This window comes from Toxotes jaculatrix, chromosome 5 (assembly GCF_017976425.1).
Source record: "Toxotes jaculatrix isolate fToxJac2 chromosome 5, fToxJac2.pri, whole genome shotgun sequence".
NCBI classification, from domain to species: Eukaryota; Metazoa; Chordata; class Actinopteri; family Toxotidae; genus Toxotes; species Toxotes jaculatrix.
This window is the reverse complement of record NC_054398.1, coordinates 19,038,866-19,054,609: the sequence shown is the minus strand read 5'-3', so window position 1 is coordinate 19,054,609 and position 15,744 is coordinate 19,038,866. Positions and strand designations below refer to the sequence as shown.

Sequence of the window (15,744 nt, the reverse complement as noted above, 5' to 3'; positions counted from 1 at the left end):
AACACAAAACACCCACATTCTGTATTGAACAGCATGAATCAGTGGTGATGTGTGGAACACAAAGGACTAAACTTTGATTTGTGATAACGTGTGGTTTGTGACACACTAATGTATACTATTACTTAGGAACATAACAAAACCTAAATACTTCTATTATAGGTTTGCTTTTTATTATATCACCTGGACTCAGCCCGAAGTTCACAAATGCTAATGTATGTTTGCAGGGATGTCTTTAATATGAAGATTTAAAGTGAGTAAAAAGATAAGACAAGATACCTGTGCTTTACTCATGACACTGATGCAAGGTATGAAATTAACACCTGCCACCAACCAAAAGCAAGGGATTTTGTGCAGAGACCTGCAACGGAAGACCTGCGCAAGTTGATCAAAAGCTTGTCACCTGTCTGCTGTGGCACACGCCTGAAGCGCCAGCTCCAATCACATCAGATACCTTTGTTTGCTTGCTTGGGACATTTGCTGGTCCATGGTCTGTTTCCAGGGTTCACTTCCATGCTGTTACAAGGTCAGTGTAGGCCTTTAGCTGTAATGGATGCTTCCTCTGTAAACAAAAAGCTCCCATCAGTACAAACGAATCAACATAAGCACTGCCACTACAGCTGGAATATATTTTATTTTATATATTTATACACAAAAAACAACTCCTATAGCTAATCAACATGTAACTGTACCAGACAGTGTTAGCAATGTTTCTAAAACAAAATGTCATCCTCAAGGCTCAGGTGAAGTATAGTCCCTGCATAAACTCTAATTTGATGCTGGCATCAAAGTAGAATTATTAAACAATTATAGGGATCGGTCACATGTCTAAAGCTGCTAATTTCCACCACTAGTAACCAACTAGTCACAATCACAATCTATTCATCGCGCTAAGGTCACTTTATGTGTGCCTGTAGCTTTTTATTAGCCTAAATAGCTATACACATATACACTGATGTTACGATAACACACAGACTTTGGGTGCATTAAGGAGTGCGAAGCAGACAAACTAACACTGCGAGTTAAAGTTTGTCTCACTCATGTTAAGAAAACTGTTATTGACGTTAAACAGCTTCTCAAAGCTAATTTTCGAGCTGGTTAAGTAGCAGAACTTACCGCTGTTTGCCGAACTTTTTTTTTTTTTTTTTTTTAAGAAAAAAAACTTTATTTTCACTCATTTTCCCAGTAGCGACGTGTCCGTCAAAATAAACAAAGATAGCAGCCGGAAGTGACATATCCGTAAACTCTAAAGCTGAAAGCACATTTTGCTGACCAAGCACTTCTACTTGGTTGCCACTTGCTTAAAAGTAAGTTTTTTTTGTTTTTGTTTTTGTTTTTGTTTTTGTTTTTGTTTTATCCCAAGACTCGTAAAAAAGGATTTTTGCATTGTGGTTGCAACTTTTACTTACATAAACGGTAAGTAAAAGTTTTACTTACATAATACTTGCTCAAACACAATTATTTATGGGAATATATACAATGGTAAGGCAGATAAATGTAACACTTGTGCTGGGGTATTGTATTGCATTATTTACCAAATCTGATCATCGTTGCCCTCATGTAAAGATGAGTAGGCAGCAGTGTTGACAAATTACTTTAAAATGTTTATTAATATTTACTCACTTCAGTAGAGTTGTATTGATTCCATCTTTTTTGTGTATCTTTATCTCATATTCATACCTTCAACTTTAATGTAGCATGGGCACATACTTCATGTGTGCTCAGAGAGGGACTTGTGGAGTATGTGCTGTGCTTCTAACCAATTCAGTATAGCTAAATATTTGATAATGCCAGGAAGTAGTTGGCAATTTGTAAAATTTAGTCAGAGATGTGAAATGTTCACAAACCTTGCTGCATTAAAAGTGGTTTTTGCCATACACCCATGCTGAGGAAATGGATAAAACTGCCTAGGTTCAACACTTAAACTCAAGCACATACAAAAAGTGCCCTGAGATAACTTCTGTTATGATTTCATAACAAAATGACTTAACTTGACTTAAAACAGCCTTGAGGAAGCATGGAATCTGCAACCTGATGTATCATTACCTTGTACATTTTAATATCAGGCAAATTCTATATATGAATCAAAGGATGAAAAATAAACACAACACAGACACAGGGATACCACAGAAATTATAGTCTTGTAATTCAATGTATTCACATTACAACATCCACATGGTTCAGTTTGTGACAACTTCTAATGATCTTCAAATATATTCACTGTATGATACATAATACCAATATAGGCACTTCCAGTAAGTCTGGCAATATTGCAGCTACAGTATAGTGTCTAAATTACAAAATGGTAAAAATAAATAATGTATATCTAAAAGAGTTTTTGTAGTTTTAAAATTTCTTTACTGTACAGCATATGTGTGTATTGTACAAAATGGAGCATCAACCTGCAAGGAAATTAATTATTTTACTTTCACAAATACTGTGTATTTGGACATATTCTTCCTTGTGTAAGTATTAGTACATGTGGTAAGTGCAAGGTACTAGTGAGAAGAAAGCAATTAATTATTTAATCATGTGTCAACTATATAAAAATACTCATCTCATTTTTGTTTACATAACTGTAAAGCTTGTTTGGTTCCCATGGTTACAATTATGCTACATGTGTGAATAAGTATGACAATCAAATAAAACCAATCCAGACATAAAAATACTCTATCAAAACCGATATACTGTCTCAGCTCAGATGCAAGTATTGACTTGAGACTGAAGTGACTGGGGGCAAAATGCATGCATCGTCCAAAAAAAAAAAAGTGATCATCAACAAATTAGCACAGTGGACAGAATCCCATCACCTTGATGAGAGACGTTTTGTGATGAATGCTCTACTACTGTTGCCAGTGAGGATCTCAGATCTGCAGGCTAAGCAGTACATAGATCAAAGAGGAAGTGCAAGGAGAAATGTGCTATAGGGCCTTCTGTGAATAACAATTTCATTGGAGTATCTGAGAAAAATTGAAGACCTACTAACTGCATCACCATCACTGCTTGTGAGCAGAAGTAGCATTCCCCTCTTCCCGACAGTACAATTTGTCAAATACAGGACAGACTCACATTTGAGAGGCCAGTGGAAGAATTCAAATAGACACAGACACAAACACACACTCTCTCTCTCTCACACACTATATATATATATACATTCACAAAGCAGGAGCTGAAATGGAAACTAGAAATGGAAGTTGCATTATCCCAATGAATGATTCAAAGAAAAAGTGTTGGGTTTTTTTTCTAATTCCGGGCCACTTCAGTAGAGATGTCTATGATAAATCCAGTAGATTTTCTATATAAAACATTGGTGATATTGTATCAGGCTTGTCAAAAGCTGAAGAAAATGTATCCATTGTGCCCATAATTATAGCTCATTAGGCCTGAAGTGTGGGCAACATACAGAAAGCAGCAGACACGCTGTGTATAAGATACAATGGGTGAGGCAATGCATGATCATTAGAGGCCAGAATAATTAAGGTTGTTCTGATTCAGTGGCTTACAACAATTCTGGTCTGACATATGGTTTGGGTTAATGAGTCTAATGTCTTTCCAATCAGTGGGTCAACCAATTACCTTAAACTCGTGTGGCCTAAGCTACAGTAGGCTGAGCTCATCCTCTCCCTCTAACAAAGACTGTAGCAGAGTCAGGGCAGCAGTAAACAGGTCATTATGGATGTAGTGTGCTATTCACTGCAGACAGGAACATTGTGTGGTAATAGAGTTTGTTAATGCAGGATCAGCAAGGATTCAAAGACATGATGTTCTACACATGTATCTTACAATGTAATTTCAATCACAGCAAAGCTCTATCATATCCTATTTATGGGTTGTTGTGTGCTGTTCTGCCTTTTTAAGATCAGTTTAAAGAAATAAGATTGTGGAAGAGAGTAGTGGTGTAGAATGAGATACCAACCCATATGAGATTCAGATGTGCATGTAGGTCATGAGAACTCAACAAGATTAGCAGTGGATAATTCATTTCATATTGCCTCATTGCACTTTTATGTGACAGTAAGTTGACTCGACAGCTCAGTGTAGAGCACATCACTGATTAAACTCACAATCTACTTATGGTTTCTCATACACTTTTTCTATGTTAATGTGAATTGTTAACAGAAAGTGGGATATATCTGTGACATTGTGAGTCCTACTTGAGCCACCGTACAGTTGGATATGCAACTGGTTTACCCCACGACTTTGTCTCATTTGAAAGTGGGAGCTATCATGTGACTTTGAGTTTTATAGTACAACATTTTAGAGTTTGTCACCTTTACACTATCATCATGTTATGTAGATCAATGCTATTATGTCAAGTCACATTTACTCACATCACATGAACATGTCATATTTTAGAAGTGTTTTTAATGTCTCTTGAAAATTATTAGAATGCAGTTTCTCTTTGATGTTTAACATCATTGATTTCAACAGTTAAATGCCTGCGGTGACTAAAACTAACTCACTAGCTTTAAAAAAAATGTTGGATAGTTGTTATGAAACAATAAACCAGAGAGACAGTGTGAAACTATAATCACATTGTGCTACTATTGCAGTTATTTTCCACCATAAAAATGTGATGGTACACAAAATATTTGAGCCATTGTGATGAAAAACACGGACTGAGCATGAGCAACAAAACACTGGGTTATGGGATTTTAAAGTTTAAAATTGATAAAATAACACATACACTAACCATCACTGTTATCTTGGCCAGAGCTGAATAACTTTTCTACTTGTTTTGACTGCCATCACCTTGCACTACCGCTGTTGCGAGGACGGGCCACCTGACATATGATTAGCTGATGTTGAAAACTTGCTAGCGTAGTTTGTTCTCTTATCAACCTTGACAAGATTTCAAACTACATTTTTTTTTTTAATTCACCAGAATAATTGCCTTGTGTATCATCATACGAAGCACTCTGAAGTACTGTCTGCTCTTAACTCTTAAGAGAATGAATATCTCAGAGTGCCAGGAGAGGAATTCAGACAGATTCATTGTTTATCTGCAAAGATGTTATAACGGTCAAAGCAGAAAAGTGGGTGTGGTGACATAAACTCCAGCCTTGTTCTAAGCCTTTTATGAACATATTCTAAAGTAGCTTACCATGCCTCCATGTTTTTAACTTACTGTCCTCACAGGTGATACACGTTTACTTTGAATTTCAACAGTTGAGGGTTTCCTGAGGGTTAAAGGTCAGCATCATTTGCAGGTGTTTACATAGTGAGGACCAGTAAGTATAAAGTATAATACAGCACACTGAGCTCAGATACATGGTCCAAGAATCAAAAATTGATAGACATTAAACATTTAATCTATTTAGATCAGGGTTTGTTTAATAGATAAAACTTTCTGGTTGTATATAATGTCTTATGAATGTATATTTACCTCTTGTGTTGTTTCCCTTTTTTGTATTTTTTCAGCACAGATTCATTTCCAACAACAACTCACTGTTGCTTTGTCAGCGCAGACCTCTGGACTGCAGCATTTGGGACAGTGTAGCCTTCAATGACTGCTGCATTTACCTTGGGACTGGAGACTAGAGATGGCACAAATACTGTAAGAGGTAATCTGCTGACTTTATCTATGTCCTCTGCAGAAGAATTGTGCATATGAGCACATTAGTTTAAACACAGAACCGGACAGCCACGCACACACATACAGAGTGTGAGGAGCCTCAAGTCTCCCCTCTTAAACTAATACACTACTTAATTTGGCAACAAATGTAAAATATATAATGTATGAATATTTGTGTTTTTATGCTAAAACCCATGGGTGAGAAATTAATTTTGGCAGAAGTTGAAAGGAAGAAAGATACACCAATGTTCCTCATTTGATTGACTCCCTTTATCCATATATAGAAAAAAACATATGACCCTCGTGAGACCTCAAAAACTCTTGCTAAAATTGAAACACAAGTACAAGTAACTGTGATGTCTATATATAATTGCATTCTGAAAATAATTATGTATAAATTGGCAGCAAATTTCTGCAGTCCTGTGTTACCACAATGGGTTGAGGTCTGTCCAACCAGTCTTCCTCGTCTCTTGACAGTAGCAAAAGAGTCTGTATCCCAAAGTACACGAATAATCCCGTATTGCAATATGGAAAGCTCCTTTAAATGTTTGGTGAAACCAGATATTCAGATAAAATGTGTAAAGCACAAATTTTTTTTTCTGTATAGGCACACATTTCCCAAACATCTACAGTGTTGTGTCTAAGTGATGTGCTGGCAAAAACAGGAGTCAGTTGATAGGATAAGAAACAAAGAAATACTTTTTCATGTCCTTGCCCTGACTGACGCCATATTTCCCATGGGCTGTTTCACTGTGGGTCCCCCTCCTCTAGTCCCTCGGGAGGTTTAGAGTCTTCCTGCGGAGACATGGGCCACTCTGGTTCCTCCACCCCCTCCTCTGGATCCTCTCCTTCTACCAGCTCCTCTCTGCTGCCAGGCTCCTCTTCTTCCTCGTGAATAGCCAGAATCGGCTCAGCTACATTGTTTAAATGGACAGACTCTGCTCCTTGGCCCTGTTTCTGGGTCTCCTCTGCAATCACCTTCTTCCACATTTCATGGTTTTCCAGCAGGTGCTGGGTGATCTGACAGAAGACTTTCCTCCTCTTCTTGGGAGCTGCTTTCTCTGGAAAAAAAATAAAAAGAAGAACTTCATAAAAAAAAATTCACTGATCTCTGATTTTACACAATCCAGACCTGAACTTAAAATGAATGTACAATAATAGTCATTTATCAGTAAAGATATTTGATAAACTCAGTGTATCTAGCAGCTACAAATCAAAATTGTGAGTGTCCTAAAAAGTGTTTAAATGGCAATAGCAAAAACCAGGCATTCTTGGCAACGTTTGTGATCACTTCCATTTTATGCTTGTGCTCCTACTTCAGGTTCGTTTAAATCCATGGTTCTTACGTGATGCTTCTGAGCTGGTGGACGTGTCCTCTTCTGCAGTATCCTCCTCATCCTCCTCCTCATTCTCTATGATCTCTGACTCCTCTGCGTCTGGGTTGGGTTCCACCCATCGTCCAGGTATGAGGCTGGCTGAGTCGTAGGAGTTGCACAGCGGTCCCACGATGTGTGTGATGAACGATTCCTGGAGTTTGGCCAACTGTGGTGCGGCTCGGTCCATGAAGGGGCTGATAGGAAGGCCCAGGCTGGACTCCTCATCGCCCTACATAAAACATTACCCACATTAGTGCAAAATCATCACCAGCTGAATGAATGGCAAGACATAGAAGTGATGTCAAGTCAAGTCTGAGTCTATCAAGTGATAAATTGCTTGTTTCACAATTCATTTTGAGTCTTAACAGTGTAAGAATTTAAAGTTTGGTGATGACTGAATGAAAGAGGTGATACCAAAGAAAATAATGTAGTGCAACAGGTGTGACAAAGCAGGGCTGGGCACAAACCAGTAGTTCTTCATGCTTAAGTCATATTTATTTTATTGCTAGCTAGCCAATCAATGACTATTTTACACCTGGAATGCCAAGTGAATGAAATTAAACCAGCATCACTCTGGGTCCTAAAGGCTGGGATGAGAAACTATTAGTGCAGACTTGAGCGCTGAGCCGTCCCCAGAGATGCTAAAATGCATTGCTGAGGCCTTTAACTTACTGTAAATGGATGAAACCAAAGAACTTCCTGCTTGATAACACATTCACCATGGCACAGACGCCACAAGGTAATGTCAGAGGACAGTAATTTTACAGAAAACCTTGATAACACTTTATTTGAAATGTCTGTAATTTCCTGCCAAGTTTCCTAGAAATAAACATGGTAGAAAAAAACAGATGTTCAGAGACAGGTAATAGATGTTTATAACCCAAGTATTATTACTACCCATATATTTATTCATTGTTTTTGTATTATTGGAACTTTTCCAGTTTTCCATATATGTTAAATTGTATACTTACCTGTAGACAAATGTACTGGTAACTCAATACTGTAGCTAAAGATAGATATTAATTGGAATAAATAAACTGAAAATGTAAAATTTGAGTACCATCTCCATTTCCATCCATCTCCACTTCATTTAGTATATAATTATTACATAGTTTTTTCCAGTAACCTTCCAAAAAAAATTACAGTTACATATCAGTTATTTTCCAGGAATAAAATAGGCTTCATAAAAGTGTCACCAATAATTTCCTGTCAGGTTGAATTTAAAACACACGCTAACATTTGAAATGAGCCAAAAAAGTCATTTACACAAAGACACAAAGACCTGAAAATATGGGTTTGTAGTGGGAAGGCTGAGGGGCAGCTGCATGTGTGCTGTCTATGACGTCTACATGGATGGAAATAAACAACAGCTATAGCAAGGTTTCCTGGTTGCCTTGGTGACTGACCCCATGTGTCATCCCATACACTATACACCGATCAGTCACAATATTATACACTGTGTATATACACAATTCTGCCACATTAAAACCGTTGATGTTGTGGCTGATCGGTGTATAGTACAATGCCTCTGCTCCTGCATTGAGCTGCTAATGTAAAGCAGAATGAAAGCCATCAAAAGATTTGATTTCAGATGGATCTGCAATTTGATGGGATTTTCTGACAGACGAACAGACATAAAAAAAACAAGGGGAAGAGGAGCTCTGAGATCCAGTTGTCACCATGACTACATCCTAAACAGAGTTCAGAGGCATAACAAGGTTAACTTTCCCAAATGAATACCTCATGTCTTTTGATATGTTTGATATGTTCAATACAAATTCAAGATTATCATCAACATCATGATCCATTTCACAAAGCCTGGTGAACAAATTGCATCCTCAAGGTTCCATCAACGTTTTTTCTTGTGCTAAATGACAATGTGTTTGTGTGAGTGTGTGTGTGTATATATGACGTTGTGCGTTGTGCGTTGTTTCTATACATGCCTGAACATGTAGGTTCTATCGCTTTGCTGCTTTTTTTCAAGGTCGTTGGACTCTCAAGGCAGCCAGTGTAATCAGAGGCTGCTCCACCTGAATGACAGTTGCCTGGGCACCCTGCTTGCGTCACCACATCTAGCAGCACGAAAACTATTGACACTGAAGAGCTTTTCTCCTGTGAGGCTCCTGCTCCCCCCCAGAGACCTCAGAGTGGCTTGTAACAAGCTGGTTGTGTCACCCAGCTGAAGTAGCAGGGTACATAAGGGCCTGAGCATTTTGTGCTTTACCCAGAGGCAATTAGCAGCCATTAAGTGCCAAGGGGACATACTTTAGCAAAGGTCATTGAAGGGTACATTAGGCAGAAGGTAATACTAGATTTGGCTTGTTACAGCAGTACTGTATATTAAATATGAGGCCACGATTACACATGATTTCAATTCACTGAGAATAAGTTCATATATAGAAGACATATGAATCCTTAGCCCACTTGTACAGCAAAAAGTACAAGACACCTTTACTGTCTCTACTGTTCCTTTGGCTTATATGCAAATAGCATGTAATTTTATACTGTAGAAGAACACATATCTGAACAGAAATGTAAACCTTGCCATTTATTATGACAGCTCCTCATACAGCAGCAGCTCAGAGGGAGCATTGCCATTACTGCTTCAATATGTCAGAAAGATTGAATGTAAAAACGAATTAAGGGGAGCAAAATCAATCACGATTAAGGTCCAAAGTCAATGTGGAGAAAAAAATTAAGAGGGGAGGACTGTATTTCTGTCTCTGTATGTGTTTTAATCATTTGTGTTTTAGTCAACAGTGGAGGTCTATGGCACAAAGGAAAGAGCTATACCAGGCCTTTTATACACACTGACTTACTTGCTAGTAGGATCGATCCACTATTGGTTTTGTTTTTTTAAATGTGATTCATGGATAGAAAGACATGAGAATTATGCCTTAAGGTTAAGGTTTGTGGATAATTAATACATTATGTACATTATGATTTCACAGAACTACAGCAAGTTTTCTTCTTTTCACCTTTCATGCTACTTCTTGTGTTGAATTGAGTTTTGTCTATGACAACTATGTGTTTAGATTTTTAATCATATGGTGTGTCTACACTGTACTTGTCAGGGTCTCATATTGTGCTCCATTTAAAGCTGTTGAAATTCCTCCTTGTTTAAGGAATCGAAAAGATTTCAGAATAAAGTCCACCACAGCTCAGCAATGAGGTTTTCCCAGAAGACAGGTTGTTAGGGAATTATTAAGGTGAATGGGATATTACTGTTTATTTCTAAGTATACAAGTTAAACATTTCTCTGGTCGAAATGATAAAATGATGGCTTCAGTTTTGGCTTCAGAAACTCTGACATTCTCACAAAAGAATGATTTACTATTTCAGAAATACTGTATTGGATTGTAGTGTATTATGCTGTGCAGGGGGTTGTGTTCCCCCCCTGCATACTAACATGACAGTACACTGATCTTCAATTTAGCAAATAAAAACCAGGTCTTACTTCCCATCAGAGATGGTTCACACACCTGTTCATAGAACTCGTTGACAATGCCCTCTGTCCACTGCAGATGCAGGTCCTTGCACTTCAGAGGCCCATTGATGTCAGCCAGTTTAATGCACATCTGGCAGACCAGCAACCTGTCATTCTCATTGGACCAATCGATACCCGTAGATGGATCGTCACCCACCTAGAGGATCAACAAATAGACAGGTTGACATTTAACATATTCAAGCATGTTGGCAGACACAGAGTGTGATTTGTAGATTTTATGTAAATATGATGCCATTAATCTGATGTTCAAAGATTGTGTATTCATATCAATGTCTAGAGGGTTTACTAATCAGTGAGAAGCCACACAGCAACACTGAAATGTGCTGTGCATGTGACAAAAGCAATGAGGACTTGAAGCTTTTTCACACATAGCTTCTACCTCTATTCTGAAGCACATAATAGGACTTTGATTAAATGTGCCTTATTTAAAAATGAAGTGGTAACAATCGCTACGCTGGAATGAATTTGTTACTTTTAGTTATGCTTAATGAGCTTCAGACCTGGAGATGGAGGACTACTGACTCCCATTCTAACCTAATAACCAAGGAAGCTGAGGAGATCAAGCGCAAAACTTGATGGGTACTTCACAGAAAGCTAATTTGCTTCCAGGAAGAGCAGAGCATGGTGCACTACAGTAAGAAACATTGCTTTTACTTTCGCTGCCAAGCCAGCAAGTTCAATGCTAGCTGACAGGCCCTGGCCCTTGAGCACCACCACTGCACTATTACTCACAATGGAAAAACCCAAGACCCTCAAATCCAAAGCCAACATTCTGTCTGCACTTAAACGAGTTCTTGAAAAGCTGCAGGGTGCTTTGTGTCGCTGACTTGAGCTGAGAACATTGCAAGTGCTGCAATGTTCTGCATAAACAGACCTGTTCCTTGAAAACCACTGGACATTTCCCTTTGAATGGAGCTTATTTTCAATATTAAAAGAGCTAAGGTATGAATGTATGAGGAGAGCACCCCTACAGAGTGCACTTACTCAACCAAACTCCACAAACAACACACTGACACTGAAAAAACTGAATAATATGACTACTATGTAAAGTCTCCCTGAGAATTAATTATTCAGCCAGTCTAGCTTCCAAAGACAGCAAAATAAAAGAACAATTCATACATAAACTTTTCACTTTATATGTGAGGATAGGTATTCATAACACAGTGTTGACACTGGCTTAAAGTCATCATTAAAATTGATTAAGTTAAAGGTAAATAAAGAGTCAGAGAAAATTTTAAGGTAATGCTTTTGTCAAGTTAGCATTTTCAAGGGTTTTAAGCACCCTATCCATAAACACTCCAAATCTGAAGGTCACATCTTTTCAGTATGTTCTTAGAGCTACCTTGGCATTGAACTCAGCTAGGAAGTCAAAGTGCTTCTTGAGATCAGTGGCCAGTATAGCCTCAATGACCAGGAAACGGAAACGCTTGAACTCCACATGGTCCAGGTTGACGAGGAAGTTGTACTCTGGCCGTGACATGAAGAGGTTCCAGGCTGAGGCAGCATGGTGGTTTTCCAGAACGGATCGATCATTGTAGAGCACTGCCTGCGAACACACATACACACACACAAACACTTCACAATACAAGCACAAGAGTGTTTATATATGAATCCAACAATCCTGCAAAAGCGTTACTAAAAAAGAGAAATACAAGGTGAAACTACAAAATATAGATGATTCAATTTCTACACTGGAAGAAATGGGAAAATCAGATAATATTTCCAAGGTTTTGTCAATAACATTAGGGCCACTGTACCGCTGCTCTCTAATAGAAGCTACCCCTTTAAGTACTATCACACTGTTCCATGACAGTCTGACAAAATAGTACAATTCTAAGCTCATTACTTGTCAACATCTGACAAGTAATGAGGACTTTATGTAACTGGTGATTGTCTGATTACATTGTCAAAGACTGATGATTCAGTTCAGCTTTGCCAGTGAAATAGATATAGTGGAAGAAATGAAATGAAATTAAATGATCGTCTTGTTGATTCCAAAGAGAAACTGTAAATCAAGCAAATGAAGTCGCACATGCTTCGGCATAAATCAGATACAGATCTATACTATAGACTGAACAGCATTAGTACCTGTGGGGCACTGGTGGCCACAAGGAAAGCGTTGGTCCGCCCGGGGTGGTCGTAGTCGTGCATTGCTGCAGCCACGTAAAGGGCCATAAGCTCCAGAGCAGGTATGAGGCCTGACAGACAGCCATAACCATCTTCTGACACAGTGTAGGTCTTTGAAACCAGGAAGCCCATATGACTGTGTGTTATTCCGCTATCGGAGTCTAGCCACAGGGGAACAAAGTGAGGAGGGTGAAGAGCAGGGTGGCAGAATTTACACAAACACACATACTGTACTTTCATGTGCACATGCCTAAACACATACACATGCACTCTAGAGCACCCGCACATACACATACATAGACACACGCACACACCCACATGGAGGCACACACTTTGAGCATTCAAATCCACTTATATGTGGATCAAAGGGATGGCCCTAGCAAGGCATACAAATGAGGTTATGAAAATATGGGTGAGAGGGAACTCTAATCTGCCTCTAATTTCATGCTGTTCTAGACTTCAAATAGTGTTTAGTACGTAAAGGCAAGTGCCAAAAGCCTCAGTAAGATAAGACAAACTGTGAGTAGGATAAGAACACACACTCCTGCAGGTTTGATGCTCTGACGTTAATGAGATGGCTAACAGTGAGGCTGCAGGCAGGTGGAAACATAAAAGGTCTGCCCTACTTTTAGAAAATCTTTACAGTCGTAAATGGCTTAACAAAAGTTGGGAAAACTGAACAATAAACTAACGCGAGCTCATTTGTTCTCATGCAGAATCTTAACTTGATGTTAACAACTTCAAATACACTTTTAGGGACCTGATGGATTCACATACACACCAGCACCCCCACCAGGTCATGCAAATGTCTGCATGCATGCACTAATCAACTCACCAGAATCACTGGCAGAACTGTGGTCAGTAATGAGACTGGGCAGACCAGGCACAGCCTGTGTGGTGAGGTACCAGACTGCATGAAGCACATCTGTGGCATGGACCCTGTTGTGATCTGGGTCAGGAGAGAAAACAAGTCAGTGAGTGTAATCTTCTCCACCAGGGTGCACTGTTGGGTTACTTATGTGTCTTATAACATCATAAAGGCTGCCATACATCATATATGACTAACACTGGGAAAAAAAACAGTATGACATTCCCCTCTAGTGGCTGGTTTCATTGTTACAACTGCAATCAATGATATAAATAAACTGGAGCACAATGAAAACCATAAGAAGCAGAGAGAGATTCAAGCTTACATGGTATGTCTCTGTAACCATTCTCAAGGGCATGGAAGTAGTTCATGAATTCTTTTACAGGGATCTTAAAGGTCTCAAACAGGCCAGTGTCTTCAAAGAGCCTGTAGGAGACCTGAGACACAAAAATCAAATAGTCAGAGAGTCTATGAACATCACCAGGCTTGGGTAATCAACATTTTACAAGTAAGAGTGTTTCAATGATTTTATAAAACTGCAAACAAAAACAATATGGCAGATAAATATATAATAAATGTATATTATATCTTTATCAGATGATTTAAGAATTTACAAAGAAATATAATGTATTTCAGCAGTTTGTATTACTTTTAAGTGTTTGTCCAAATCCTATATATCATTAAGCCACTCTCTGGCTGACCTCTGAGTTCAGTCACTGATGCTCTCAGACGTGCTCACCTGACTGAGGATCCGCCCACATTTCCCATTGGTCTTCTCCATCAAGCTGAAGATGGGGAAGTTCCAATTGTTTAGCTGACTCATCAGAGGCTCTAAGTCCTCCATAATTAACGGCTCTGGAGCCAGAATTGGTTTGTCCTGCACAAATGACACATGATGAAAATTGGTAAAGACATAAAAATACAGTGTACATAACGCAGGTTCCAGTGCAACTGTTTGTTGTGCTTCATTAATAGATTAATACTGCATCAGAGGCTACTTATGTGACTGAAGGCAGAGTGCCTGTCCTCACTGTACCTCAGGAGGTATTAGTGGGTGGAGGATGACATTCTGGGCGGAGTTTTTTCCTTCCTCTGTGTCCTCCTCTGTATGTGCTACATCACTGCTGTCACTGTGGTTGGCTTCGTGGGTGCTGTCATAGTCTGATGACACAACCACTTGGTCCTCTGCTAGAAAAAGTAAAAACAAAGAGATGTCACACAGCTGCCTACGGGAAAATCCACAGCTAATCTCCTTTAACTGATGCATATCAGCAGGTTATTTTGGGGGGGTTAAATTTGCTTCTCCGGTATATGCACTTCCCCTAATCCCATTTTGTTACTGTTGGTTATTTTCTGCAATTCTCAAAATAAAAGTCCCAGAGACCGTGAGTGTTCTTTTTCATTAACACTGGTGCCTCTCTGTGATTGCTGCTTTGGCCCCTACTCAAAACATGTCATGAATTTTTACTTAACATTTTTACTTAACTATAAGTGACCAAGTTTACTCTTAGCTGAAAAAGATTAGTTTCTTGAAGAATGTATGGAGATCCATGCATACGATACACTCAAAATACCTGTTAACACTTTCATTATAACTCCAACACAAGAGATTACTTGGGACAGCCATTTGTTTGTTTGGGGTTTTATGGAGCTCTATAGTTTAGGGCAGACATTTTTTCCCTGAGTGTTTTGAAGTCAGTACATTGTAATGGGCACAGTCTGAGAGGAAGAGAGATAGGCTGTGATGGATTTAGGCCCCAAAACCACTCAGGCAGTGGTAGTAATGTTAGAAAGAACAAAGACTGTGAACATACCTGAGCGTGGTATCCTGTCTCCTTTGTCTATAGAGCCCTCCCCATGGCTCAGTCTGATGTATGGTCTCCCACAGCTGTAGAAAAGAGGGGGTTTTAGATAAAGTGCAAAAGAGGATATGTTTAATTCAAATCCATAGTACATGATATTCCCTGTTGTAATACCGTGATATTTGAAGCTGGCGCTGTGTTGCATCTTCAGCTACTGCATATATATGTCAGCATTAATCAATTTAAATTTTTTTAAAGAAGAAAATATTCAACCTCTACACTAGAGGCTCCAAAACTGGAAGAATGTCAAAAAACAACAACATATTTTCAGGATCAGTTTTATCCTCTGCTCTGAGACTTGCATGAAAATGAGTATTTTGTAGGATATGGAGAAATTGAATTACTCTTGTGAGTAAATTTTGTGTTTATCACAATGCTGATAATTTTACATAGCTGGTTTTGTTTGCCAGAGCATAAAGTTAAAAAAAAAA

General features: G+C 38.7%; 1 protein-coding gene across 3 annotated transcripts in view; it reads right to left on the bottom strand.

Annotated features, from left to right (window-relative positions):
• Positions 1-3,205: 3,205 nt before the first annotated feature.
• The window catches only part of LOC121181616 (cGMP-inhibited 3',5'-cyclic phosphodiesterase A-like), a 136,990-nt gene continuing 124,451 nt past the window's right edge, over positions 3,206-15,744 (bottom strand). For all 3 annotated transcript variants that reach the window (XM_041037595.1, XM_041037594.1, XM_041037596.1), the window contains 10 exons: positions 15,266-15,339; positions 14,488-14,639; positions 14,191-14,328; positions 13,777-13,888; positions 13,419-13,532; positions 12,545-12,744; positions 11,799-12,002; positions 10,431-10,592; positions 6,919-7,177; positions 3,206-6,633 (listed from right to left, as the gene is read on the bottom strand). In XM_041037595.1, the coding sequence (XP_040893529.1) occupies positions 6,320-6,633; positions 6,919-7,177; positions 10,431-10,592; positions 11,799-12,002; positions 12,545-12,744; positions 13,419-13,532; positions 13,777-13,888; positions 14,191-14,328; positions 14,488-14,639; positions 15,266-15,339 (1,729 nt within the window). In that variant the 3' untranslated portion in view covers positions 3,206-6,319. The remainder of the gene's footprint in view (positions 6,634-6,918; positions 7,178-10,430; positions 10,593-11,798; positions 12,003-12,544; positions 12,745-13,418; positions 13,533-13,776; positions 13,889-14,190; positions 14,329-14,487; positions 14,640-15,265; positions 15,340-15,744) is intronic.